Source organism: Stenella coeruleoalba (assembly GCF_951394435.1).
Source record: "Stenella coeruleoalba genome assembly, chromosome: 1".
Taxonomy (NCBI): Eukaryota; Metazoa; Chordata; class Mammalia; order Artiodactyla; family Delphinidae; genus Stenella; species Stenella coeruleoalba.
This window is the reverse complement of record NC_137169.1, coordinates 160,553,895-160,581,581: the sequence shown is the minus strand read 5'-3', so window position 1 is coordinate 160,581,581 and position 27,687 is coordinate 160,553,895. Positions and strand designations below refer to the sequence as shown.

Here is a 27,687-nt window from a genome sequence, read left to right as displayed (position 1 = left end):
AAAGTAGCTATCTTTATCTTTAGGCCCTGACTTCCCAAGAATTATAAGATATTTGCACAAAAATTTTCCTAATACTGTTTCCATTATATTGAAGCAATGATGCTCTTAGGCTCCCATCCATCCCAGGCAACATGTCCCAATATTAACGGAGCTCTCATAGCTAATCAAATATCTAGAGAAAAATAAGATGAGAAAGAACACCTACTATAAGAAAAAGGAGGAAGGTTTGTTTGTTTGTTTGTTTTTGGCCATGCCATGCGGCATGTGGGATCTTAGTTCCTAAACCGGGATTGAACCTGTGCCCCCTGCATTGAGAGCGTGGAGTCTTAACCACTGGACCACCGGGGATGTCCTGGAAGTTTTATATTTATGTCTGTCCAACTTCCAGAAAAAAATAAATCCACTACAAGTATACAAAACAAGATCTTCAAAAACACTACTCTGAATTTCTATATGCTAGTATTCTCATTATACCATATTGCCTCAATGCACATACTGATAACCAATATTTAAAAATAAAAAACTAGGAAATTCCTCTTTATGCACCAAGTAGTGTCAAGATTCATAATAAAGAGCTTACTGTGTAAACTGACTCCGTCCAACATTTCCCCCATAAAACATATGTAATTAACTCTGTCTTAACTCAGGCAAACTCTGCCATGCTACTGAAGGAGACAGCATAATGCATTATAACAACTTTATTGATATAAAAATCCACACTTTAATAACAGTTTGGAAAAAAGTCTTACCAGAATTTTACATACAAAGTCCAAAATGACAAACTTAATTTAAAATGATAAAAGAAATATGAGTATTCAAGAAAATCTGAAATGCCTCCAGATTTGTTTCCTTGAGAGGTAGAATGACTCAGGAGCATAGCATTGCTAACAGCTTTTATGAAAAGTCAAAAAGAAGCTTGAGAATTTTGTTTCCTCTGTTTAAGAAGGGTTCGATCTTCACCCTACTAAATCCAAGCAGTTCAAAGAGATTAACATTTTAATACTGAGTCTTTTCCACTTAAAGAATTCAATTTGTTTCTGTGTTAAAAGAAAACTTTAGAAACTAAATAAGTTATTTAAATGCATGTTTAAAATAACTCACAGTGCTCAAAAGAGTATCTGACAGATTTATAATGAAAAACTACTGCATTTAATTCCTGCCTCACAGCATATCTTGTAAATCATAGACAGTGTCTTTTTTTTTTTTTTTTTTTTTTTGGCCACACCATGCGGCTTGCTGGATCTTAGTTCCCCAACCAGGAATCGAACCCATGCCCCCTGCAGTGGAAGCACGGAGTCCTAACTACTGGACTGCCAGGGAAGTCCCTCGATGGTCTTTAAAATACAACAAAAGATGCCTCTCCAGTACCACAGGAATAGAACTTCCTTTCTTAGGCCTGATTTCAGAACTATACATTCATAGGCTTCTATTATACTTCTCAGCTTTTCTTTAAGCTGAGAATTTTCTTTGATGGCTTACCTCTTTAACAGTGAACATTTCACCTTGTGCACCTGCTGCCTGCAAAATCTTCAGAAGTGGCAGTTTTGGTCGTACCTGATATAAACATAAAATAAATTTGCTATTTACATTTCAATTAGACTGGTTTCTGAGCCCCAAGGGAAAAACAAATCTCCTTAAACTTCTTTTTTAACAAACCCTGGTTCATACTTAGCATCTAATAACTACAGAAGATCAGTCTATTACTTGTTAACTTCCTGAAAAATCACGTTTTCAAAAGGCAGCACATTCATACCCACTAGGATGGCTATAATAACAGGAAAAAAGAAAAGAAAAAAATAACCAGTGTTGGCGAGGATGTAAAGGAACTGGAACCCTTGAGCACTGCTAGGGGGAATGTAAAATGGTGCAGCTACTGTGAAAAATGGTTTGGCAGTTACTCAAAGAGTTAAGCATAGAATTACCATATGACCCAGCAGTTCCACTCCTAGGTATATATCCAAAAGAACCAAAACCAGGGACTCAAACAAATATTTGTACACCACTGTTCATAGCAGCATTATTCATAATAGCCAAAAGATGGAAACAACCTAAATACCACTGACAGATGAATGGATAAACAAGATGTGGTATATACATACAAGGAATAGTGACTTTGTTTGCCATCTCCTGACTCTGATTATACAGTCTGTCTTTAGTCACAGAATTTAATTTTTTTCATTTTATATGATCAAATTTGTCTCTCTCATCCTCTTACAGCCTCCTTGGTTTTGTCTTTTTTTTTTTTAATATTTATTTATTTGGTTGCACTGGCTGTGGTAGGCGGGCTACTTTGTTGCGGCATGCAAACTCTTAGTTGCGGCATGCATGTGGGATCTAGTTCCCTGACCAGGGATCAAACCTGGGCCCCCTGCATTGGGAGCATGGAGCCTTAGCCACTGCACCAGCAGGGAAGTCCCTCCTTGGTTTTGTCTTATTTAAGGTCTCTCTTATTCTAAAGTTTCAAAATACTTCCTAAATTTTCTTCTAATATTTTTTATCATTTCACTTTTTACATTTAAATCTTTATCTCTCCGGAATTTGTTTTTGTACAAGGTTTGAGGTCTTCATTTGCTTCCTTTCAGGGATGGCCAATTAAGTCAAAACCATTTATTACATAAGCCACATTTTCCCCCATCAAATCTAATTCCATCTTTATCATAAATTAAGGTACATAATATATATATGGTGCAATGTTTATGAAACCACAAAACAAAATTATGTATTTTATGTTAGAGGAAAAGATCTGGAACAAGACACACCAAATTGATAATAGTGTTATCTCAGAGGGAAGGGACTTAGGCAGAAGAAGGGAGGAGATGATCAAAGAAATCTCTACAGATAAATACTTTATAAATACATGATAAAGACTGAATTTTTTATAAGAATACACTTACTATATTTACAATTTAAAACTGATTTTTAAAGAAAACAAATTATATACAATGAAGTGAGAAGGAAGACAAATATATAACTTGGCCCCAAATCCTCCACTAGCCATCCATACCCTAAAACAGGATAGGTGTTTAAAATGTGCCATTTTGAGCAATCTGTAACCTCCAAGTATTTATTTAATCAATGATCAATTCAAATTTATAAGCATTGATACTGTTTACTAGTTTCCCTAATATGACATTTAAAAAAGGAATCTTTTCTGCTCTGAATGAAATCCTACAGTCAGTGAAGTCAGTTACATGACCCAATTTAATTTTTAAAAACTTAAAGAAAAATAGGAATGCCTAAAAATAAGTTACCTGATTGGTTTGTTCTGGAGAGATCCTGCAAGCACTGTCAGATGTTGAACAATGGGCAGAGGTGGAAAATGTTGTCATTTTGGCAGTGGTGAAATGAAGTCTGCTGATAAATCTAAAAGGAAAAAAATTGTAAAAATCTCTTCTAAAGTAGAAAATTCTCTTTAGGATTTACAAAAAAAGCAACCAGCAGAAGTAAAAGAAACACATATATCACAGCACCCTACACAAGTGCAATGTACCCATGCTGAGGTTCTTGTTACCCTTCTGATCACTTTCTAGTTCAGATCCTGCAAAAAACTGAAGAGCTTCACTAAGAATAAGAACCATCTATACTTCCCTCAAGTGAAGCCTGCAAGAGAAACAGGTTCAGGCATGCTCCAACCTCTACACTGATGATAATGAGTAAACTGTTTTGGCTGAAAGTGAAATTTGCAATCATTACCTCCCCAGTTCTCTGGTATCTCCTCCTCTCTTGGACAGTGCTCAAGAGCACCCCCTAGGAGACAGATGCAGGGCTGGGGGAATTACCAAGATTAAGTAATAGATTTAAAGACTCCAAGAGCACCAAGGAAAACCTCTGCAACATGTTGCAACATGTCTTGGCAAGAGACCACAGGAAAGTCAGAGTCAAAATATTCAGTATCAGTTAAAGCAGCTTTTAAAATGTGCCAAGCCCAAAGAGTAAATACCTAAAAAGAGTAAATACCTAAATACCTATAAAATGGGTTGAACCAAGGTGGACACACATCATCAAAGGAAAGATATAGCATGAACTGAAATAAAGGGTAAGGTTTAATTAAAGTTTTTCACCTTTTAACTTTTGTCCTTAAAAAAAAAAAGCTATAGAGAAGGAAAATAAATTTTTAAATAAACTTGAGTTTACCTTCAGAACTTTTTCTAGTAAAAAGGTGACAAACGTCAGTGAAATTTATAAATAAAAAAATCAACAGAGCCTGGGGACTTCTCTGGCAGTCCAGTGATTAAGCCTTCGCCTTCCAATGAGGGGGGTGTGGGTTCGATCCCTGGTCGGGGAGCTAAGATCCCACATGCCTCCCCATCAAAAATCCAAAACATAAAACAGAAGCAATATTGTAACAAATTCAATAAAGACTTAAAAACTGGTCCACATTGTAAAAAAAAAAAATCAACAGAGTCTGGTTTACAGCTAACAAGGTTCCTCACTCTTCTGAGAAGACTTATTAATGACAACAAAGTATAAATTCAACCCTCCTTCTGAGACAGGAAGGGGGCAGGGCACAACTGTTAGGTAAAACACTGACTGAAACTGCCCACCCTGGCCAAGCAAAGCAGTAACAATTTGCATGAGTTATTTTAGGACAGGAGATCCTTGGTAAGGAACTATCAAGCCACCACCAACCGGAATAATATGGGAAAGGTCAAGAGGAAAGAGGAGACGCCAGTCCACATGTCCTACTAACCTCCTAGAATCCTCCTCGCTGGAATCCATCTTGGCTGAGCGGTTGCGCGCCACCAGAAAGGACCCTGAGTCAAAATGACTGGCCAACCCGGAAACTAATCCCATCACCATAAAACCCAAGACTGAAAGCCACTTGTGGCAGAGCAGTCCTCCTGAGTTCCCTTACCCTCCTACTCTGCCCGGGCGTCCCTTCCCAATGAAGTCTCTTGCTTTGTCAGCACGTGTGTCTACTCAGACAATTCATTTCTGAGTGTTAGACAAGAGCCCACTCTCGGGCCCTGGAAGGGGTCCCCCTTCCTGCAACACAACCTTTGAAAGAATGGCACAGCCTAAGAACCTGACATAAACTGGTTAGAACCAACTAGGTCCAAGATGGAGGACAAGTCGACTTCCACTAGACCTTGAGCCTCAGTATACACTCATTGTAACACATCAGCAAGCTAAATGACACACCCACAGGTACCATGACAGTTCTAAGGCCAACCATAAAGGTCAAAAATTGGTGGCCCAATTCCTGAAAATCCCCACCCCTTCCCCAATATAGCTGGAATACTCCTCCCACTCATTAGCCTATAATATTACCCACCCCTATAAAAACTGACAACCCCATACCCTGGTGCCTCTCTCACCTTCCGAAATGGCCCACACTCTCTCTACGGAGTGTGTTTCTCCCTGAATAAATCATCTTTCATTTTACTACGGCTTGCTCTTGAATTCTTTCCTGCGCAAAGCCAAGAACCCACACTCGGACTTGCCTGAGACCTGGGACGTGACCATCCTCTCATGCCCCACTCTCTTTCCTGCAACACTTCTATCAGCTTCCCTTGCTACAAAATGGGAAGTCAAACAGGATACAAGCATAACTTGTAGGGATTTTTTGTAAATTTATTTATTTGTTTGTTTATTTTTTGGCTGTGCTGGGTCTTCGTTGCTACTCGTGGGCTTTCTCTAGTTGTGGCGAGCGGGGGCTACTCTTCGTTGCGGTGCGTAGGTTTCTCATTGCAGTGGCTTCTCTTGTTGTGGAGCACAGGCTCTAGGTGCTTGGGCTTCATTAGTTGTGGCACACAGGCTCAGTAGTTGTGGCGCACGGGCTTAGTTGCTCCGTGGCATGTGGGATCTTCCTGGACCAGGGCTCAAACCTGTGTCCCCGGCACTGGCAGGCAGATTCTTAACCACTGTGCCACAAGGGAAGTCCCATAACTTGTCATTTTAAAGCAAATAGCGTTTAACTGGCATTTCAAACCTTATTAAAAAAAAAAACTCATCTTGAGAACAAACATATGGACACCAAGGGGGGAAAGCGGTGTGGGGGGGTGATGTGATGAATTGGGCGATTGGGATTGACATGTATACACTGATGTGTATAAAATTGATGACTAATAAGAACCTGCTGTATAAAAACATAAATAAAATAAAATTCAAAAATTAAACAAGAACAAAAACAAAAAACACCTCATCTCCCTAAACCTGCTAGTGCTATAGTCTCCCCCATCTCATTAAATGGCAGCTCCATCCTTCCAGTTGCTCAGGTCAATGACCGTGAAGTTATCCTCAATTCCTTTTTTTTCTCACACTTCACACCCAGTCTATGAATAAATTCTGAAGCTCTATCTTCAATATATATCCAAAATCAAAGCATTTCTCACTACCTCCGTCATTACTACACTAACCAAACTGCCCATCTCTGAACTGCCTTAGCTCGTAAAGGTTTTCTTGCTTCCACCCTTGCCCCTCTGGCTCCTAACCTCCTCCTTTTGTCTTTGCTCAAAATGTCATTTTATCAATGAGGCCACACATTTTAAATGTGACCACACATTTTAAAAACTGCTACTCCCAGCCCCCAGTATTCCCTATCTCCTTCCCTGCTTTATTCTTCTTTTCTTCACTGTCCTTGTTACCAACCAACACAGTATATACATTTTAATTTTTATCATGTAAAACATAAGCTGTAAGTGGGAAGGGATTTCTATTTATTTGTTCATTAATATATCCCCAGTGCCTAAACTGTCAATTATGTACATAGTAGAACAACACGATGGATACAAATATTAATAATAGTTTGGACAATTTCCAAAAATGGCCCCCAATAAACCACATCTCCCAACTGGCTACTCTACTGGTGACCACACAAAAAGGCCACGTGGAGAGGCTCAGTCATCCAGCTGAGCTCAGCTTTCCAACCATACCCTTCAAAGTATCACACATCTTGGGACATTCCAGCCTCAGGTGACACCTAACTCCAGCTGCATGACAGACTACAAGCGAGACCACCAGAACCAACGCATAGAATGGGATGTTCATCCCACAGAACTCAGCACATAGCATCATAAGAAATAAATGGCAAAGACTTATATAGAGCTTAATCTGTACCAGCACATATATTAATCTGTTTAATACTTAAATAATCCTATGATGTAGGCACTATTATTATCCTTACTTTATAAATGAAGCAAGAGAAGCACAGGGACATTATTTGCCCAAGATCACACAATTAGGAAACTGCTGAAGTCAAGATTTTAAACTCAGAACAGCTCTGAAGTCCCCACTTAGCAATATTTTTTTCCCATTAGACTTCAAGTACACAGAATTAATCACAATTCTTTCCTTCAATACATACTCTCATTGTTCATCCACACATGGCCCACTTTTACTTGAGTTTTCTTAATAATGCAATAAACATCCACAAACTAGGACTCTGGCAACAGTCTATATTTACCCATAAGATTCCCCCTCCCATTCCCCTGCCTCCTCCCAACAATCATCCTGAATTGTTTTGATTTTCTTCCCTTCCTTTTTATGCACTTTACTGCATCAAAATGGAATCCTAAAAAGTACATATTTTCAGTTTAGCTGCTTTTAACTCACAAAAAAGGAAGTATGTTGTATGTAATTTTAGGAATTTTTGTTTCACTAAAATAAATTCCTACTTCCCTGTCACTTGAGTTCCTTCATATAACATAAAAATTTACCATTTTTTAAAATTTTATTGAAGAATAGTTGATTTACAATGTTGTGTTTAATTTCTGCTGTACAGCAAAGTGACTCGGTTACACATATATAAATTCTTTTTCATATTCTTTTCCATTATGGTTTATCACAGGATACTGAATACAGTTCCCTGTACTATACAGTAGGACCTTGTTGTTTATCCATTCTATATATAATAATTTGCATCTGCTAATCCCAAACTCCCAGTCCTTCCCTTCCCTACCCCATTACCATTTTTAAATTTACAATTCAGTGACATGAAGTACATTCACAATGTTGTACACCATCACCACTATGCATCACCAGAACTTTTTCATCACCACAAACTGAAACTCTGTACTCATAAAACAATAACTCCTCACTATTCCCTCTCCCCAGAGACCCTGGTAACCACTACCCTACTTTCTGTCTCTATGAATATGCCCATTCTAGGTACCTCATATAAATGAAATCATACAATATTTGTCCTTGTGTCTGGCTTATTTCATTTAGCATAATGTTTTCAATGTTCATCCATGTCATAGCGTATTTTATTCTTTATTTACTTTGCTGTATATTTCCAGTGTGTGATGGACATTTGAGTTGTTTCTAGGCTTTCACTATCATGAATAGTGCTATTAACGTTCTTCTATATGTGCCAAAAAGTATCTCATGGGCATATCTACAAGACAGATTGCTGGGTTATAGCATATATGAATATTCAACTTTAGGATCTGACACCAAACTGTCCTCAAAGTGTTTGTACCAATTTATAATCCTATCAGCAATGTATAAGATACCCTGTGAATCTACCTCCTTTCCAACATCTAATGTCCTAAGACTTTTTAATTTTTCCCAATCAAATAGGTATGGGCTTGGTCTACAGTTCCCTGATCACTAATGATGCTATCTCTTTACATGCTTATCAGCCATATGTGTTTCCTCTTCTGTGAAATGTGTTGTCTTTTACACACTTTTCTAATTGATTTTGTTATACTTACTGATTTGTAATAGTTCTATATATATTTTTAATATTAACCCTTTGTCAATTGGATGTCCTGCAAATATCTTCTCCCAATTTTTAACCTCCTTTCCATTTTCTAGAAGGTGGAAAAATCTTTTTGAGCAAAAACTTAATTTTAATTAAGTCAAATTTATATTTATCAATCTTTTATTTTTTAGTCAATGATCTCTGCCTGGGTTAAACAATCTTTTACTCTCCAAGGTCTCATTTTCACCTAGACTGTCTACTAAGATTTGTGTGTGTGTGGGAGGGGAATGTCTACTAAAACTTTTAAATTTTTGTTTATGGCATTTAAACCCTTAATCCGTCTAGAGTTGACTTTTTTCTTTTTAGAGGTCAGTTTTACTCTTTTTCTATATGGATGGCCATTTTTTTCCCAGCTGAATTTATTGAACATGACCTTCTTGACTGACAGCCACCTTTGTCGTGTATCAACATGCATGAGTGTTTATGAGTTTTCTATTCTAGTCCACTGGTCTGATCTTCCTGTCTATACAATTTGACACTTTTTTTTTAAGTTTATTTTTTAAAGTTTTTTTGGCTGCACTGGGTCTTCGTTGCTGCACGCGGGCTTTTCTCTAGTTGCAGCAAGCGGGGGCTACTCTTTGTTGCGGTGCGCGGGCTTCTCATTGCCGTGGCTTCTCTTGTTGCAGAGCACAGGCTCTAGGTGCGTGGGCTTCAGTAGTTGTGGCTCACCAGCTCTAAAGCACAGGCTCAGTAGTTGTGACTCACGGGCTTAGTTGCTCGCCAGCATGTGGGATCTTCCCGGACCAGGGCTTGAACCTGTGTCCCCTGCATTGGCAGGCAGATTCTTAACCACTGCTCCACCAGGGAAGCCCCTGGCACTATCTTAATTCTTCTATCTTATCAGGAGTCTTGCCATCCCACAGGGCAAGTCTTCCCCTCCCATTCCTTTTTAGAAGTGACCAGCTATTCTTGGGTCCTTAACTCTTCTATATAAAATTTAGCATCATCAAGTTTCATGAAAATCCCTGTTGGGATTATGAATGAAATTACATTTAATATATAGATCAAACTGTTTTTCAATTCATTAACATGACACATTCCTCTATTAAGATCTTATTTAATATCTCTTAGAAAAGTTGTACAATTTTCCCTTTAGAGGTCTAGCACATTTGTGTTAGACTGATTTCTAAAGTTGATATTGATACTACTGTGATGCCTTCTCTTCCACTGCTTTTTAGTGGTTTTTGCATATGTACAGAAATACAAGTGACTTTCAATAATCTTATATCCAGTCACCTGCTAAACTTACGTAATTATTTTTAATAACTTGTCTGTGGATCCTTCTGTTTTCTATGTAAATGACCATATCACCTGCAGATAAAATTTTATTCCTTCCTTTCCAATTCTTGTGCCTCTAATTTCTTCTACTCATCTTACATTACTGCTTAGGACTGTCAACACAATGTTGAGTACACACGGTATCAGGCATTTTTGTCTCTGATTTTAAAGGGAGTGCTTCTAATGTTTCCCTACATAACATGTTTTCTCTATTTTTTTCTTATGGTTATTCTTTATCATCTTGAAAGGGTTCCTTTTGCTCCTCATTAAGAATATATCATGGGGACCTCCCTAGTGGCACAGTGCATAAGATCCCGAGTTCCCAATGCAGGGGGGTCAGGGTTTGATCCCTGATCAGGGAACCAGATCCCATATACATGCTGCAACTAAGAGTTCGAATGACACAACTAAGGAGCCCACCTGCCACAACTAAGACCCAGTGCAACCAAATAGATAAATTTTTTTAATGTGGTTAAAAAAAATTTTAAAAAGAAGAATATATCATGGACATACACACTACTACATACAAAATAGATAACAAGGCCCCACTGTATAGCACAGGGAACTATACTCAGCATTTTGTAATAACCAGTAAGGGAAAAGAATCTGAAAAAGAATATATATATAACTGAATCACTGTGTTGTACACCTGAAACTAACACAACATTGTAAATCAACTATACTTCAACAAAATAAATTTTTTTAAAAAAAGGATTATATCATGGAAGAGTGATTTAGAAAATGCTTTTTCTGCACCTATCAAAATGATCATGATTTTTTTGGTTTTTTAATTAATGTGGTAAATTTTGAATTTCATTTATGGATTTTCTAATATAGATATCCTTGCACACCTGAGATAAATCCAACTTGGTTTTGGATATTATCCTTTTTTGCATACTGTTGGTTTTGATTTGCTAATATTTTGTTTAGGTTGTAAAGTCTCTGCTGGTGAATGAAATAAGTCTGTTATTTCCCACTGTCAAGTTTTTGTCTCATTTGGATGTCAGGGTTAGCTGGCAAATAGTCCCTATTTGTCTATTGCCTGAAAAAAAATTCTATAACAAAATTGAGATGTTCTAGTCTTTGAAAGATTTCTGACCTATAAAACTTATAAAACTTATAAAACCCAGTGCTTTCTTTGTGGAAAGATTTATGTATGTATGTATTTATGGCTGTGTTAGGTCTTCGCTGCTGTGCGCGGTCTTTCTCTAGCTGCAGCGAGCAAGGGCTACTCTTCGTTGTGGTGCACAGGCTTCTCATTGTGGTGGCTTCTCTTTGGTGCAGAGCACAGACTCTAAGTGCACGGGCTTCAGTAGTTGTGGCACACGGGCTCAGCAGCTGTGGCTCATGGGCTCTAGAGCGCAGGCTCAGTAGTTGTGGCACAAGTGCTTAGTTGCCCTGTAGCATGTGGGATCTTCCTGGAGCAGGGCTCAAACCTGTGTCCCCTGCATTGGCAGGCAGATTCTTAACCACTGCGCCACCAGGGAAGTCCTGTGGGAAGACTTTTAATTGCTGCTTTAGCTTAACAAATATTAGATTATTCAAGCTTTTTTCTTCTTCCATTTTGTCTAAGTCTTCAAAATTGCTGGCATATAGTTGATAGCATTCTTTTCATCTTTATTTAGTGGACAGTTGCATCCTTCTTTCCATTCGTGATATTGTTTAACATATCTTATTACTTCTTCTACTTTAAAAAATTTATTCTGTTCATTTCCTGATTATTATAAATTAGACACTTAGTTTACTCCTTTTATAATTGAATATTTAAGGCTAAAAATTCCTTCCCCCTCCTACCCCAGCACTACTTTTTTATTCAGCTCATAGGTATTGATATATAAAGTCTTCATTCTCATTCAGCTGTAGGTATTTTTAAATTTCCATAATTTATTTAATCCATGAATTATATAGCTATGCCTATGTATACTGTATTTCTCAAATGTATGTTTTTGTGATTAACCACTAATTTAGCAACACAGTGGGAGAGATCACCCTCTGCATAAAACCTGATCTTTGAAATTGTTACGGCTTTCACCATGGTCTAGTTGATGATCAATTCCATACTAAATGCGTGCAAAACTCTATGTTCATTAGGTTAAGCTTGTTGGTTTTTTACACTCTTCTATTTCTGCCAATCTGTCAGCTTGACATACAATTAATTAAGAGATGTAATGAAATCTCCCACCATGATGGTGGATCTCTCCATTGATCCCAGTGTAGTTCTACCAATTTCACTTCATCTGTTGTAAGGATTTTTAATCAGAGGCATTCATGCTTTAAACTGCTATATCTTCTTGGTGAGTGATTAATATATAGTGATTATAATTATGTAGTGTTTCTTTCCATCCCAATTAAGACATTCTGTCTTCAAGTATATTTTATCTTGTATTAGTATGGTCATGCCAACTTTCTTTTAGTTAGTACTTCCAGGCATGTATTTCCCCAATCTTTTAATTTCAATTTTTGCATGCCCTTAAACTTTTGGCGTGCCCTTGTAAAAAGCATATATCTGGATTTTGAGTTTTTTAATCCAATTTGTCAATTTTTATCTTTGGTGAATTTAGTCCATTTAATGTAACTGATATCTATAAATCTTCTCTTTCATCTTTTTTCTTTTCTTTTTTTTTTTAAGAACAAGTTTTGGAATGTCCAAAGAGTTTCTTTCTTTTTTTTTTAAAATATTTACTTATTATTTGGTTGCACCAGGTGGGCTCCTTAGTTGTGGCTCACCAGCTCCGTAGTTGCAGCACGTGGGCTCCTTTGTTGCGGCATGCAAACTCTTAGTTGCGGCATGCATGTGGGGCCTAGTTCCCTGACCAGGGATGGGACCTGGGCCCCCTGCATTGGGAGCATGGAGTCTTAACCACTGTGCCATCAGGGAAGTCTCCCCCACTTTTTTTTTTTAATATTTATTTATTTATTTGGCTGCACCGGGTCTTAGTTGTGGAACTTGGGATCTTTCAGTTGTGGCATGTGGGATCTAGTTCCCTGACCAGGGATCGAACCCCAGTCCCTGCACTGGGAGCTCCAAGTCTTAACCGTTGGACCACCAGGGAACTCCCTGTCTCTACCATCTGAATTTAGCATTCTAGTTTGTCCTACTCTTCCTTTTACCTTTCTTAAAATTGTATCTCTGTCTCCCTGCTAATAAGATATGAACTTCAGCATGATATCATTTGGACTTTAAATTCTGGGGCAGATATCTTTTCCCCTCTCTTGAATTTTCCTTTTCTCTCTTTTTTTTTCCCCTTTGGCCTTAGCCTTTACAACAATAAATGATAAGGTATCTGATTACCTTTATTTCATATATCTCTTGTAACATTTTCTGGATTTGAATCTCTCAGTACTTCATCTAGAACTGTCTTCAATGTGGGCCTTTAGGTGGCAAGGCTTCCAATACTTCATATGCCTGAAAATATCTGTATCATCCCCTCCTATTTAAATAAATGTGGTTAGGTATAAAACTCTTAAGTTTCCCTACAAAACCCTAAAAACACTTTTGTCTTCTTGCATTTAGCAATGTTGTTCAGAACTCTGATGTCAATTCATTTTTTGCTCCTTTGTGTGTGATCTGTTCTTTCTCTCTGAGGCTCCTACAATTTTCTTTTGTTGTGATACACTTAAATTTCACTATAATATGTCTAGAAGTGAGTTTTTCCTGACCTCTTATTTTTAGCACTCTAAGAAACCCTTCCATCTGGGGACTTTCTTTTTCCTTTTTAATTCTAAAAGAGAACAATTTTTCCATTATTTCTTCAATACTTCCTCCTTTCCATTTTTATTTCTCTAAGATTCCTATTATTCAGATGTGAGTACCTCTACATCTATTCTCCTTATCTTTTAACTTTTCATTTATATGTTTTTTTCTTTGTCCTTTTCTCCTTTGTTCTGGGAGTTTTCCTCAATCTAGAATTCTAATTCACTCAATTGTATCCATTCTGTTACATCCATCTGATGTGATGTTCTTTATTTCAACCACTATATTTTTCAAGGCTACTATTTCTGCTTGGTTCTATCAGCCTCTGCTTATTCTTGTTTCAAGTTGTTAATATCATCCCTACTTCCTCTAGAATGATTATCAGTCTAACTTTAAACTTTCTTTAAAATTTTATTTTATTTATTTATTTTTGGCTACATTGGGTCTTCATTGCTGTGCACAGGCTTTCTCTAGTTGCAGCGAGAGAGGGCTACTCATCGCAGTGGCTTCTCTTGTTGCAAAGCACGGGCTCTAGGTGCACGGGCTTCAGTAGTTGTAGCACACAGGCTCAGTAGTTGTGGCACACAGGCTCAGTAGTCATGGCGCATGGGCTTAGTTGCTCCACGGCATGTGGGATCTTCCCAGACCAGGGCTCAAACCTGTGTCCCCTGCATTGGCAGGCAGATTCTTAACCACTAAGCCACCAGGGAAGCCCTAACTTTAAACTCTTGATCCATCTGTTCTATTACTTATGTTCCAATGAAGCCTATATATTGTTCTCCTATTGAAATACCTGTGCTCTTCAACACTGTTATTTTTCCCTAGAGGACAGCAGCTATTCTGATTGGCAAAGCATAAGGGAGAAGACCAAATTCCAGCCAAAATCAGCCACAGTAAGCTGGAGTAAGGTAGGAAATGAACACTAAAGTAGAAAATCCCAAGCACCAGATAACCACAATCACTATCCATCCCATACAATCACAGCTCAGACCAAGGATTCACCTTCTGTTCCCCAGGGAGATACAGCATTATGATAGGGATTTGGGGAGACCTAAGAATTAAGAAGGTAACGGACAGAGAAGTGACTGCCTAAAGTCAGTCATCACTTGTTTTTTTTCTCAACTCCTCCTCACAAGTATATGCTTCTGTAATGCCCTGATTTACTCTTAAGGAAAGCTGGACTAGGGTTGAGTCACAGCAAGTGTAGAAAAAGGTAATTCCAAAGTACTGAGGCAGGAGAGCAACTAGAGCAGTATTCCAATATTTCCCTTCTTCCACAGTTTTATTCTCCTACAGCTATGCCTGCCTGACTCCTGTCCTAGGCCAAAGACCCACCCTCCCCCAACCCCCACCTCCACCCCACAAAGCAGTTCAAAAAAGTCCACATCACCCATTTGTTTCTCACAGTATTTTCCTTTTATAGTCCCTCTAGGGATGATTTGAGAGAAAGGAGTCAGCAGTCATGCCAGTTCAGCATCTTAGTAGGAACAAGACTTGACCGCTTGGCAGCTCTGAAGAATTTAAACGTCAATAATGGTTTAACATCTGGTAGAAAGTGTTGTGCCATTAAAAAGATACTGATTTAAGGGCCACAGAAGTTCAGAGAAAGACAAATTACTTTTGATTGCAAGGCAGAGGAGGAATGAGAGGGAATGGCAATAGCAGTGGGAGGACTTTAAAATGGGAGAACACTGGAAAGAATAGGAGAGAAAAATACCATGAGGAAAGGAATTGTTCTCGGATGTATGTGAGAAATGAAGTCAGTTGATGGGCTCTGAACCCAAAGCAAGATCTTTTCCCTTTTTCACCTGGAATCTGTTTTGAGTGCAACAGGGTTAGGTACTGTTAGCCTCTCCTTAATACAGAAGACTGAGGCTTAAAGAAGTCAAATAGGGCTTCCCTGGTGGCGCAATGGTTGAGAGTCCACCTGCCGATGCAGGGGACACGGGTTCGTGCCCCGGTCCGGGAAGATCCCACATGCTGCGGAGCGGCTGGGCCCATGAGCCATGGCCGCTGAGCCTGCACGTCCGCAATGGGAGAGGCCACAACAGTGAGAGGCCCGCGTACCGCAAAAAAAAAGAAGTCAAATAACTTGCCCAAGACTAAAGCTTATCCTTTTACATTCAGTTTCTCAAACCAGAAAGTTAGAGTCATCTTGACCTCTCCCTCTTCCCCCATTATCACATCATCAAACTTTATGGATTTTAACTCCTAAATCTTTCAAAACCACGCCCTCTCTTCATCTTCACCATCAATTCCCCAAATCAAAAAATGTTATTTCTTGCCTGTGTCACTGCAATAGACTCTTAACTGTCTCTCTAACCCCACTTCAATCCAAACTCCACACTACAGCCAGAAGGATTAAAAAACCAAAATAAAATAAACAATCCTACCCTGCCAGGCCCTGCTCCACTGCTTGCTACTGTTTGAAAAATAAAGAGCCTAGGCCCTCAGCACCTTGCCAGTCTTTCCAACTTACACTGCTCTTCCTTACACTCCCTGCACCTCATCCACACTGATCTTTTAGTTTCTCAAACCGGGCCTTTGCACACATTGTTCCTTCATTTTGAACACAGTTCTCTGTACAAGACTGACTCATCCTAAACCTTCCAGTCTCCAGTTAAATGTCATCTCCTCAACAATCATTAATAAGTGTTAAAACCATATAAGTGAAAGGTTGGGGGAAGGAGGGACTTAAAAACACACTGAGCAGGCTTACAGCATTTGACCCACTGACCAAATTTATCTCTAGAAAGAGCAGCATTCACACATCATGTACTTCCTGTGTGAAGCAACTGGAAGCACCCAGTACCTCCTATGAAATATTCTTGGCCCCCCACCCCCAATCCAAATCTAATCAAGCTTCTAGATCTAACTAATATGTGTTTGTAGGGGGAAAAAATGGAGGATGGAGGAATAACTAAACAATACTAAAAGCAGGCAATTAGGCAAATCCAGAATGTAGGAAATTCTACAGGGTCTTGGGTGCAGCATTACTGTTGAAGTGGACAGACTGTTATAGAGACTTAAAAAACACTACCCTAATACAATGTGTGGACCTTGTTCAAGTCCTAATTCAAACAAGCCATCTGTAAAATGTCATTTTTTCCTAAACAATCAGGAAATTTTGAATTATGTACTAGGTATTAGATACTGTTAAGAAGCTGTAAATGGTAGTAGAAAGGCACTGTGGTAAATTTTTAAAAAATCCTAACCTGATAAGAGCTACATCCTGACATATTTAAAGGTAAATAAAATGACACATCTGTGAAACTTTAAAATATTTCCTTAAAAAGGTGGGAAAATAGAAAATAACAATATTAAATTAAAACAATAGGTTTTAATTACCTTATTGAATGGTACACAGCAAATGTGTAAGAAATGACAACAATTCCATGTGTTTATCTATTGTATCTTGAAAAAACTAGTAATCTTGGAAATACTATTCCAGTTACCTCCTTGGTCAAGGCTTTTCTGACTCCCCAAAGAAAGCTGATGACACCACAGCACCTCTATTAAAACACTCACAACATTATATTTATGTCTTTATGTGTGTCCCCTACTGGATTGAAATCATACAGAGAAGGAACAGTCTTATACATCTCTCAATGATAACAGAAGAGTGGTTTTTACCCTACACTTAGTCCAAAAGACTCCTACACCTCATCTTCAAATCTCTACCTTTGAAGATAACTGTGATTTAAAGACTAATTAAAATAAAAGCTTCTTGTCAGAAGTCAGCAGAACTAATCATTCTTATCAATTCTTTAAAGCCCTAAGGACCTCTACTAAACACCAGTCTGACTGTCTTTCAACTAAATATGTTAAAGTAATAAAACCAACTGTTTTCTTTTAAAAAAGAAACTACCATTCAGATGTTGTTTTAGTTCTTACCAGGTCTGTTACACAACTAAAAAGGTGAAGTGTGTAGCAAGAGTATGCTCCAGCAGTTTGCAAAACAAACAATATGCTAGGAAACAACCTAAAAATCCATCAATGGGGAGCTGGTTAAAGAAATTCTTGTACAACCCTATAATTCAATACTACGCAAGCCCTTAAAAGAAAATATTATATGTAGACTTTATGGAAAGCTGTCCCTGATGTTATTTGAAAAACTTAAGGTACAGAACAGTAGACACAAAATGACCCCACTGTTGTTTAAAAATGCGAGTATGTGTGGAAAAAGTCAGGAAGGACATAATACCAAGCAGTTAAGGGTAGCTAGCTTGCGGAGGGGACAGGTTAGGGACACGTTAATGGACAATTAACTTTACACACTTCTGTACTGTGCTTTTTTTTTTCTTTTTAACAACAGGCAAGTAGTATTTTAGTTTTTTAAAAAACTTTAAAATAAAAAATTGTGATCCTGACCGTACTGTGAAACAAAATATTCCGAAATAAATACTTCTAAACTAAATTAATTTTTCATAGCAGGAATGTATGAGGAGGGAGGGAACTAAGCCCAAACTGAGATGTAGTAAAATTTAATACCAAAAGGTACCAAGTTATCTTTGATACTTGTTCCCCGTGCCAACATCCCAAAGCATGGAGCAGCTTCGTAACTAATAGATCTTTCCGGATGAAGGAAAACAGAAGCAGCATTTTCTCCGGGTGTCGCTTTAAAACACTGGTTTTCAAACTTGAGGGTGTACAAGAATCAACTGGGAAATGTGCTGATTAAAATACATATTCCCGAGCCCCAGCTCCTGGCATTCTGTTAGAGGAAGTCTGGGTGTGGCCCCCAAGTGAGCATTCTTCAAAAAAGCACTCAAGTGCCTCTGAGACAGATGGTCCGCAGCCCTGAAAATTACTGCCTTAAAATCTCGAAGACACCTCAATGTCACTCTCTCCGCCTCCCTCTTTCCCACCTTTCCTCCAAAGTGCCTCAGTCATCCTCATATTTTGCGTCCAATTAAGCATCGTCAATCTATTTCGATTTGGTTTGTAACCTGTTGGCCGACCTGCATCACGTCACTCCACCTCCATTTTTGTCCTCTGCTGATTCTCATCTTATAACCCTTCCTCCACCAGCCCTTCTTCCGCCCTGTGCGACCGTCCCCACGCCGCCACCCACGCCTCTAGCTCCTCCCGCCCGCTACCCCGGCTCCGGGGCCTGCAGAACTGGCCGCGCCGCGCCCGCTCCCCACTCTCCACTTCCCACCCCCGGCCTCCCGGCACCCCGCCGACTAAACCCAAAAGCCACACCTTACGGCCGCTCCATGAGTAGCTCCCCCGCAGAGCCCGGGGGGGAGGGGGCGTCAGTCACAGGCCCTAAGGCCTCAGCAGCATTTTGAAACGGCGAGTAGTGAGGGCGCAACTTCCGGCCTCGCCAACCCATCTTCCATAAGAGCTTCCGGTGAGGCCTCCAGAAACCATAGATGGGCCAACTGGATGGCTAGAGAGTCAGGAGGCTGAGCCGTCCCTACCATAGAGTAGATCCAGTCCGGGGAAAGAGAGTCGCAGGACCTGGACCACTAAGAGTTGTGAGGTTTCAAGAGAGATCATTTGAGGAAATTGCAGGATCTTGTGATATTCATAAACATGTCCTGGGAGATCAAAAAACAGGGAGGGGAGAAAGCTAAAAGCATAATCAGAGGTCGCCTTTTCAGCTCTTCAGAAAGCTGAAAAGCCGCTCCCTGTGTTTCTCAGTGTTAACTTATTCATTCTTACTCCCCAGAGGTGGCTGGAGCGGAGAAACAGCATCCTAGTGTTGTCGCTAATTGGGTGAGAATAAGCCTAGTATATACACGAATCACTACAAGAAATGCTAAAAGAGAGATGCAAAGGACAATGAGGTGGAGCTTGTTTGGATCACACAACCAGGTCATCTAGCCTGCTTTCTCCCGATACAAAAGCACCTTCAAACCTCTCAGGCAGGTTGTCTTCAACCTCTGCCAGTGCCAACTGGCATGACCTCCCCCCAATACCTCATTTCGTTTATTTTAGGGTGATTCTAGGTGTTAGAGGAATTTCTGGGCTGAAATATGTTATTTTGCCATTTCTCTTGGTTTCAGTTCTGCAGTTTGGAGAAGAGTAAGGCTTTATTCTTTCCAATATAAGTACTATTGGTTTGGGTTTTTTTTTTTGTTTTTTTTGCGGTACGCGGGCCTCTCACCGCCGTGGCCTCTCCCGTTGCGGAGCACAGGCTCCGGACGCGTAGGCTCAGCGGCCGTGGCTCACGGGCCCAGCCGCTCCGCGGCATGTGGGATCCTCCTGGACCAGGGCACGAACCTATGTCCCCTGAATCGGCAGGCAGACTCTCAACCACTGCGCCACCAGGGAAGCCCCTATTGGGTTTTTTTGCAGACAGTTATCATGTCCCATCTCTAACTCTCTCTTTTGTTTTTCTGCAGGCTGAAAATCCCCTCAGAACCTTCAACTATTTATTTGCCATGGCTTCAAGCCCCCTTGCCACCCTTCTGAACAAGTACCTCTTTGTCCTATTTAAAATGTGGCTCCCAGAACCAGATACACACGCATGCAAAATAAAATGGGGCAATGACCTCTCTTAATTTGCACATTGCACCTTGCTCTACTTCTGGCATCACCTCCGACTTAGGCGGAGATCCAGAGTTTTGTAAATAAGCTGAAGAATTAATTCTTTTTTCACAGTTGTTCCCAGAGAGCTTTTTTAGGTGAACCACTGTCAACTATTTCTCCTCTCTTTTTCTGCAATTAATTTTAATTTTTGAAAAAATCCCAAACAGGAGTTTGTTTTGTATCTTTTAAATAGTACCTTGTTACTTTAGGTCCTTTCCTACTGTCTCCTGGACTGTTGGAATTGTGATCCTGTCATGTAATTCAGTTTGTCGACAAGTATTTGTTGAATATCTGCTGTGTGCCAAGCACCAGTGTAGAGGATTCTAAAACAAGTGACACCTGGAATCTGCCTAGAGGAGGCCTCAGACTGTCCAGGTAAAGAGAATGTGATAAGTGCAATGATGAGCTGCAGTTAGCCTTGTCTGGAGAGTCAAGAGAGATTAGCTCTTTCACTTTTGCATTTTGCAAATTGTTGATTAACATATCTAACTTATTTTCATTTAAAGCCTTGGTAAATACGTTGAATAGGACATGATTAAGAGTAGAGCTTTTCCCCTCATGGTTGACTCTGATTCATGATTAATTGTTCCTCTTCCAGGGTTGTTCTTAAACCAATTATCCCACCTACTAGAGGTCAACATCTGGAAACATTTCTCTGACCTTTCCCAAGGAGTTCATAAAACCTCATTAAATGACTTGCTATCATGAAAACAAATCATAACTATAGTATTTCTTCTACCAGTCAAGTAATCTTGCCAAAAAAGAAAATGAAATTGGCTTAACAAGCTCATAACTGACTCAGTGATCACCGCTTCCTTCTCTAAGAACTGTGCTCACAAACCATTTATTCAATAAAGAAACAGGAAATCTGGGTTTAGTCTAGCTATTCTAGAAATGAGGAAGTTACATAGGTGTTCAGTTTCCCAATCTGTAGCGTAAAATGGCTGACTCAGATGACTTTTCTAAAGCCCATTGCAGCTTTAAAGGAATTAGAAGCCAATATTATTGGTCTAGAGCCTTTCTTAAAAGTTATAAGGAGTGGGTTTCCCTGGTGGTGCAGTGGCTGGGAATCTTCCTGCCAATGAAGGGGAGACGGGTTTGAGCCCCGGTCCGGGAAGATCCCACATGCCATGGGGCAACTGGGCCCGTGCACCCCAACTACTGAAGCCTGCGCACCTAGAGCCCGTTCTCCGAAACGAGAGAGGCCACCACAGTGAGAAGCCCACGCACCGCAAAGAAGAGTAGCCCCCTCTCACCGCAGCTAGAGAAGGCCCGCGTGCAGCAACAAAGACCCAATGCAGCCAAAAATAAATAAATTAAAAAAAAAAGTTATAAGGAGTTACTTCAGACATACAAAAAGGTATAATGAAGAATATGATTTCCTTTTCCCCACCATTCTTCCTATAGAACAATACTTTACCTATACAAAAAAGTTCCCTGCAGTCCCTTCTCCGATGGCATCTCCCTCCTTCAACTGCAGAGGGAACCATTATCCTGAGTTTGGTACTTACCCCTGCCATGCATTTCTTTAGACTTTTAGGTTATATACCTGTATATATTCCTTTCAAACATTTTATGCTTTAAAATTTTTAAAAATTTGTCTTCATGTTTGTCCCTCTGCACATTGTCTGTGTCCTAATCTCCTTTTCTCATAAGGACATCAGCCATATTGGATTAGGGCCCACGTGTATGACCTCATTTTCCCTTAATCATCTCTATAAAGGGCCTATTTGCAAATAGAGTCACATTCTGAGGTACTGGGGCTTAGAACTTCAACATATGAATTTTGAGAGGACACAGTTCAGCCCATAACAATAAATGGATGCACCACCATTTTTTTTTATCCCATCTCTTCCTTTGACAAATATTTAGGTGTTTCCTATTGTTTGCTCTACAAACATTGCTGCTATCAACATTCTTGTATGTGTCTCTGTGTGTACTTTAGGGAGTAGAATTATTGGGTAATAAACACATTGTCAACTCAATTAGATCGTGATAAAGTGTTTCCAAGTGATTGTAGAAGTATACACTCCTGAAAGGAGTGTATAAGGATTCTGTTGCTTCACATTTTCACCAACACTTGTATAATAACAAGGTTTTTTAAAAATAGATGTGAAATGATTTCTCGTGGTGGTTTGATTTATGTGTCCATGATTATTAGTAAGTTTGAGTATTTTTTCATATTTATTGACTACCCTTCTATAAATTGTCCATATCTTTTGCCCATTTTTCTATTGGTTTGTCTTTTTCTTATTGATTTATGAGTTCCCTATATAATCTGGATATTAATCCTTCTTAATTATATGTATTACAAATAACATCTTCAAATCTATAGCTTGTTTTCACTTTTTGAATGTTGTCCTTTGAACAGAAGTTTTTTAATGAAGTCAAATTTATTAATTATTTTCTTTATGATAGCTTATTTATTGTATATTATTTAAGAGGTTCTTTCCTGTCTATGAATCATAAAGACACTTTGTATATTTTCTTCTAAAAGTTCTAAATCTTTGCTTTTCACATTTAAGCCTTTAACTCATTTGTGGTGAATTTTTGTGCATGTTGTAATGCAGAGATCCGATTTTACTTTTTTAATTACAAATTGAACAACAAACGTATGGCTCTATTATTGAATCTATAAACTGTGAGTCTATAGGTTCTTGAATTAATCTTTCCTTCCCATTTAACATAATCATTGAAGGTTTTGTAGAAGAATGGAGCCTTTAAGAATGAATAGGATTTCAAGAGGCAGAGGTGGGAGAAGTCGTTTGAAGAAATATGGCATAAGTGATGAGGAGAGGGAGGAAGAATTAGAAGACTGTCTAAAAACCAGAGAAAGAAAGAGTCTCCTTTGATTGAATTGTTGATTACTGTATAGAAGATTGGCACTGTATTGAATTACACTGTCCAATATAATAGCCACCAGGCACATGTGGTTTGAAATGTGGCTAGTCCTAATGGAGATGTGCTGTAAGTGTAAAATACACATCAGATTTCAAAGACTTAGTAGGAAAAAAATAATGTAAAATATCTTAATAATATTTTGTATTGATTACATGTCAAAATAATATTTTGATATATTGAGTTGAATAAAGTATACAATTAATTTTATCTGTTTCTTTTAACTTTTTTAATGTGGCTACTAGAAAATTTTAAATTGCATATGTAGTTTGCATTATATTCCTATTAAATGGTACTGGCATGGGATGGATTTGCAGGCTGGATTTTGGATTTTGAATGCTGCTATAAAAAGTTCCATGTGTTATTCAATAAGCAGAATCAAAGGGTTTTGAGCAAAGAAAGGTCAATCTAATATTCCTAATTTGATGACTCAACATCTCATCTACACACAGCCACTTTTAGAAACCATTCTACCATTAGCCCTATGTGGATGATTAGCTCTGGTCATTTGATTCTTACAGAGAATACTTACTATGATAGTCCTTGTTATTGTTTTTACTGTAACATGAATGGAACAAATCTAATGTGTGTTCCTTTGAGTGAGAAACTGGGACATTAATAAGTCAAAATTTTTGTGTGTGTGTGTTTTTTTTTTTTGTAGTACGCGGGCCTCTCACTGCTGCGGCCTCTCCCGTTGCAAAGCACAGGCTCCGAACGCGCAGGCCTAGCAGCCGTGGCTCACTGGGCCCAGCCGCTCCGCGGCATGTGGGATCCTCGCGGACCGGGGCACGAACCCGCGTCCCCTGCATCGGCAGGCGGACTCTCAACCACTGCGCCACCAGGTAAGCCCGAGTCAAAATTTTAATAGCTCCCCATTGCTTAGGGGATAAAGTTATTTTTTGCCCAAATTATTAATAACTCAATATTGTCAGCTTTCTAAATTCTCTACATCTCCCTCCACTCCAGTCAAACATATGTTAAGCCTTAAATCGTAGCAACGTTTTCTTAGGTCAGTCTCCCAAGGCAATAGAAATAAAAGCAAAAATTTACAAATGGGACCTTACAAGCTTTTGCACAGCAAAGGAAACCATGAACAAACCAAGAAGACAGCCTACGGACTAGGAGAAAATATTTGCAAATGATGAGGCTGACAAGGGATTAAATTCCAAAGTATACAAACAGCCCACACAACTCAATAACAAAAAAACCCAACCCAATCAAAAAATAGGCAGAAGGGGCTTCCCTGGTGGGACAGTGGTTAAGAATCCACCTGCCAATGTAGGGGACACGGGTTCGAGCCCTGGGCTGGGAAGATCCCACATGCCGTGGAGCAACTAACCAGTGCGCCATGACTACTGAGCCTGCGCTCTAGAGCCCGCAAGCCACAACTACTGAGCCCGTTTGCCACAACTACTGAAGCTCGCGTGCCTAGAGCCCGTGGTCTGCAACAAGAAGAGCCCACACACAAAGCCCACACACCACAACGAAGACCCAGTGCGGCCATAAATAAATCAATTAAATAAATAAATTTATTTTTTAAAAAATGGGCAGAAGAACTAAATAGACATTTCTCCAAAGAAGACATACAGATGGCCAATAGGCACATGAAAAGATGCTCAGCTTCGCTAATTATTAGAGAAATGCAAATCAAAACTACAATGAGGTATCACCTCACACCATTCAGAATGGCCATCATAAAAAGTCTACAAATAAATGCTGAAGAGGGTGTGGAAAAAAGGGAACCCTCCTACATTGTTAGTAGGAATGTAAATTGGTGCAGCCACTATGGAAAACAGTATGGCAGTTCCTTAAAAAACTAAAAATAGAGTTGCCATATGACCCAGCAATCCCACTCCTGGGCATATATCCAGAGAAAACTATAATTCGAAAAGATACATGCACCCCAATGTTCATAGCAGCACTATTTACAGTAGCCAAGACATGGAAGCAACCTAAATGTCGATCGAGAGGTGAATGGATAGAGAAGATGTGGTAAATATATACAATGGAATACTACTCAGCCATAAAAAGAATGAAATAATGCCATTTGCAGCAACATGGTTGGACCTAGAGATTATCATACTAAGTGAAGTAAATCAGAAAGAGAAAGACAAATATATGATATCATTTATATGCAGAATCTAAAATATGATAGAATGAACTTATTTACAAAACAGAAACAGACTCACAGACATAGAAAACAAACTTATGGTTACCAAAGGGGAAGGAGATTGGAGGGATAAATTAAGAGTTTGGGATTAGCAGATACAAACTACTATATGTAAAATAGACAAACAGCAAGATCCTAGTGTATAGCACTGGAATATTCAATATCCTGTAATAAACCATAATGGAAAAGAATATGAAAAAGTATGTGTGTGTGTATATATATCTGAATTACTTTGCTGTATACCAAAAATGAACACAACATTGTAAATCAAGTATACTTCAATAAAAGTACAAATATGTGTTAAGCCTTATAGACAGTATGACTATAGTTAACAATTCTGTCCTACATATTTGTATTGCTAAGAGAGTAGATCTTGAAAGTTCTATTACAAGAAAAAAAATTTTTGTAACTGTGTGGTGACAGATGTTAACTAGACTTATTATGGTGATCATTTTGCAGTGTATACAAATATCAAATCTTTAGGTTGTGCACCTGAAACATGATGTTAAACGTCAATTTTACCTCAATAAAAATTAATTTTAAAAAATATGTTTAGCAATTGTTGAAGGTTACGTAGTGTCAGAGAATGATGGAAAGAACAGAATCCATGAAGTCTGATCTTGTTATAGCTTTGCTATTAACTCTTTATGTAACTTCATGAATGCTTATTACATGTCAGACACTATTCTAAGCAATTTATGTAAGCTATCTTATTTCATTCTTGCAATCATTTTATTGTCCTGAGACAGAGAAATCTCTTACTCAAGATCACAGAGTGGTAATAAGGATTCAAAAAGGGGCACCTAACTTCAGAACCCAGCCTTTACGTAGAGCATTTATCCTTTCAGTTTTTCAGTGTACATATACGCACACTTTAAAATTTTTTAAATTGAAGTATAGTTGATATACAATATTATATTAGTTTCAGGTGAACAACATAGTGATTCAGTGTTTTTAGAGATTATACTCTGTTAAAAGTATGAATGGAAGCCATTCAGACCATTATGTCTCTGTTAAAATTACTTCTGTTAAAGTAATTTCCTGTGCTGTACAATATATTGTTGCTTAAATTTTTTATTTGAAATATTTCCTAACTTAACAATATTTTACAATTATTCCCAAGTTGTGTTATTTTATATATGATTATTAATGGCTGCATATCATTCCTTATTAAGGCTGTACCATAATTTATATAGCCATTTATGTCATTTACAATTTTTTCCAATTAAAATGCTTTGACGTTCTCTCTTGTAATCAGGTCTTTTTGCACATCCCTGATTATTTCTTTAGGACAAATTCCTATGAGTGGAATTGCTGGACCAGAGCAATCACTTCTAAAGCAGTTGGAGTTAAGCAGATGGAATTAAGGCAAAGCAACATCAGCTAACGAAAACACTTTAATGTCTCACTCTAAGCCCCACCGAGGGTAATTCTCTGCGCCAACCCCATAGCAAAGGGCAGTGCTCAGATTACTGGTGGCTGTGGAACAGAAGAGCCTCCAATGCCAAGATCAATAAAATGTCTTTCTGCTGGCATGTTCAGCTCTCCGCTCTGGTTTAGTAGGATTTCTGCCCTCAAGGCCATTGGGGGTGACCTACTCCAGGGTTTGCGTCATGTAAAATTACTTGGACTCCATTAAGGGACCTAAAGGACAATCCCGCTATCCCTCTGCAGGGTCCTTTCTCCCACTTTATACTACACAGTTCAATGCAATAGCTTCAGAACAGCACATCTCTATTCTCTCTTAGAGAGATTCATTTTTTGTTGTTATTGTCGGGTAGGTTTTAGAACTGATATCCACCCTATTATCAATAGCATAACAGATCTGGTGTCACTACAAGTCTTCAAAAGTGACATACCTCGCCGTTCTGTTAATCCTGGACCTGTTAGAGAGGTTACAAATCAAAGAAGTCTACCTAATAATGGTTATTGGGCACGTAAGTGTCTCGCAATTTTGAGTTAACTGGTAAGGCTGTTGAAAGGTGCATGATTTACGCCTTCTTGTTTTTCTTGGCGTATGAATACAGAGCTTTATTGGGTTTAAAACAGTTTCACAAAATGCCGGCGGAAGGAATCGATTACACAAGGTTCTTCCTTCTTAAGTAAGATAGTGTAGCACGAACATTTTCTCACGAGAGCCCGGATAGCTCAGTCGGTAGAGCATCAGACTTTTAATCTGAGGGTCCAGGGTTCAAGTCCCTGTTCGGGCGTTTCTGTTTTATCGTCCTTTTCGTTTTTTGTTTTTTTGTTTTTCTCAAGTACTAGAAACGTGAAGGAAAAAAAAATCCTTCCCGCTGGGAAACTACCATGCAAACCCTCCATACTCGCCAAGAAATTGAGTGATTTGGGGTAGTCGCTTCTTTTTCTTCTCTGAGAATATGTTTATTTAGCATACTCTGA

General features: G+C 38.8%; 1 protein-coding gene across 4 annotated transcripts in view; it reads right to left on the bottom strand.

The window, feature by feature from the left end:
* MDM4 (MDM4 regulator of p53) overlaps nucleotides 1–19,013 on the bottom strand; it is a 42,212-nt gene extending 23,199 nt beyond the window's left edge. For all 4 annotated transcript variants that reach the window (XR_013827547.1, XM_079916489.1, XM_079916490.1 and 1 more), the window contains exons 1-3: nucleotides 18,885–19,013; nucleotides 3,252–3,363; nucleotides 1,480–1,554 (exon numbers count right to left, since the gene is read on the bottom strand). Coding sequence is in view for 3 of the 4 variants with exons in the window: in XM_079916489.1 (XP_079772615.1) it covers nucleotides 1,480–1,554; nucleotides 3,252–3,329 (153 nt within the window). In the remaining variant the exon portion in view is untranslated. The remainder of the gene's footprint in view (nucleotides 1–1,479; nucleotides 1,555–3,251; nucleotides 3,364–18,884) is intronic.
* Nucleotides 19,014–27,687: the final 8,674 nt, after the last annotated feature.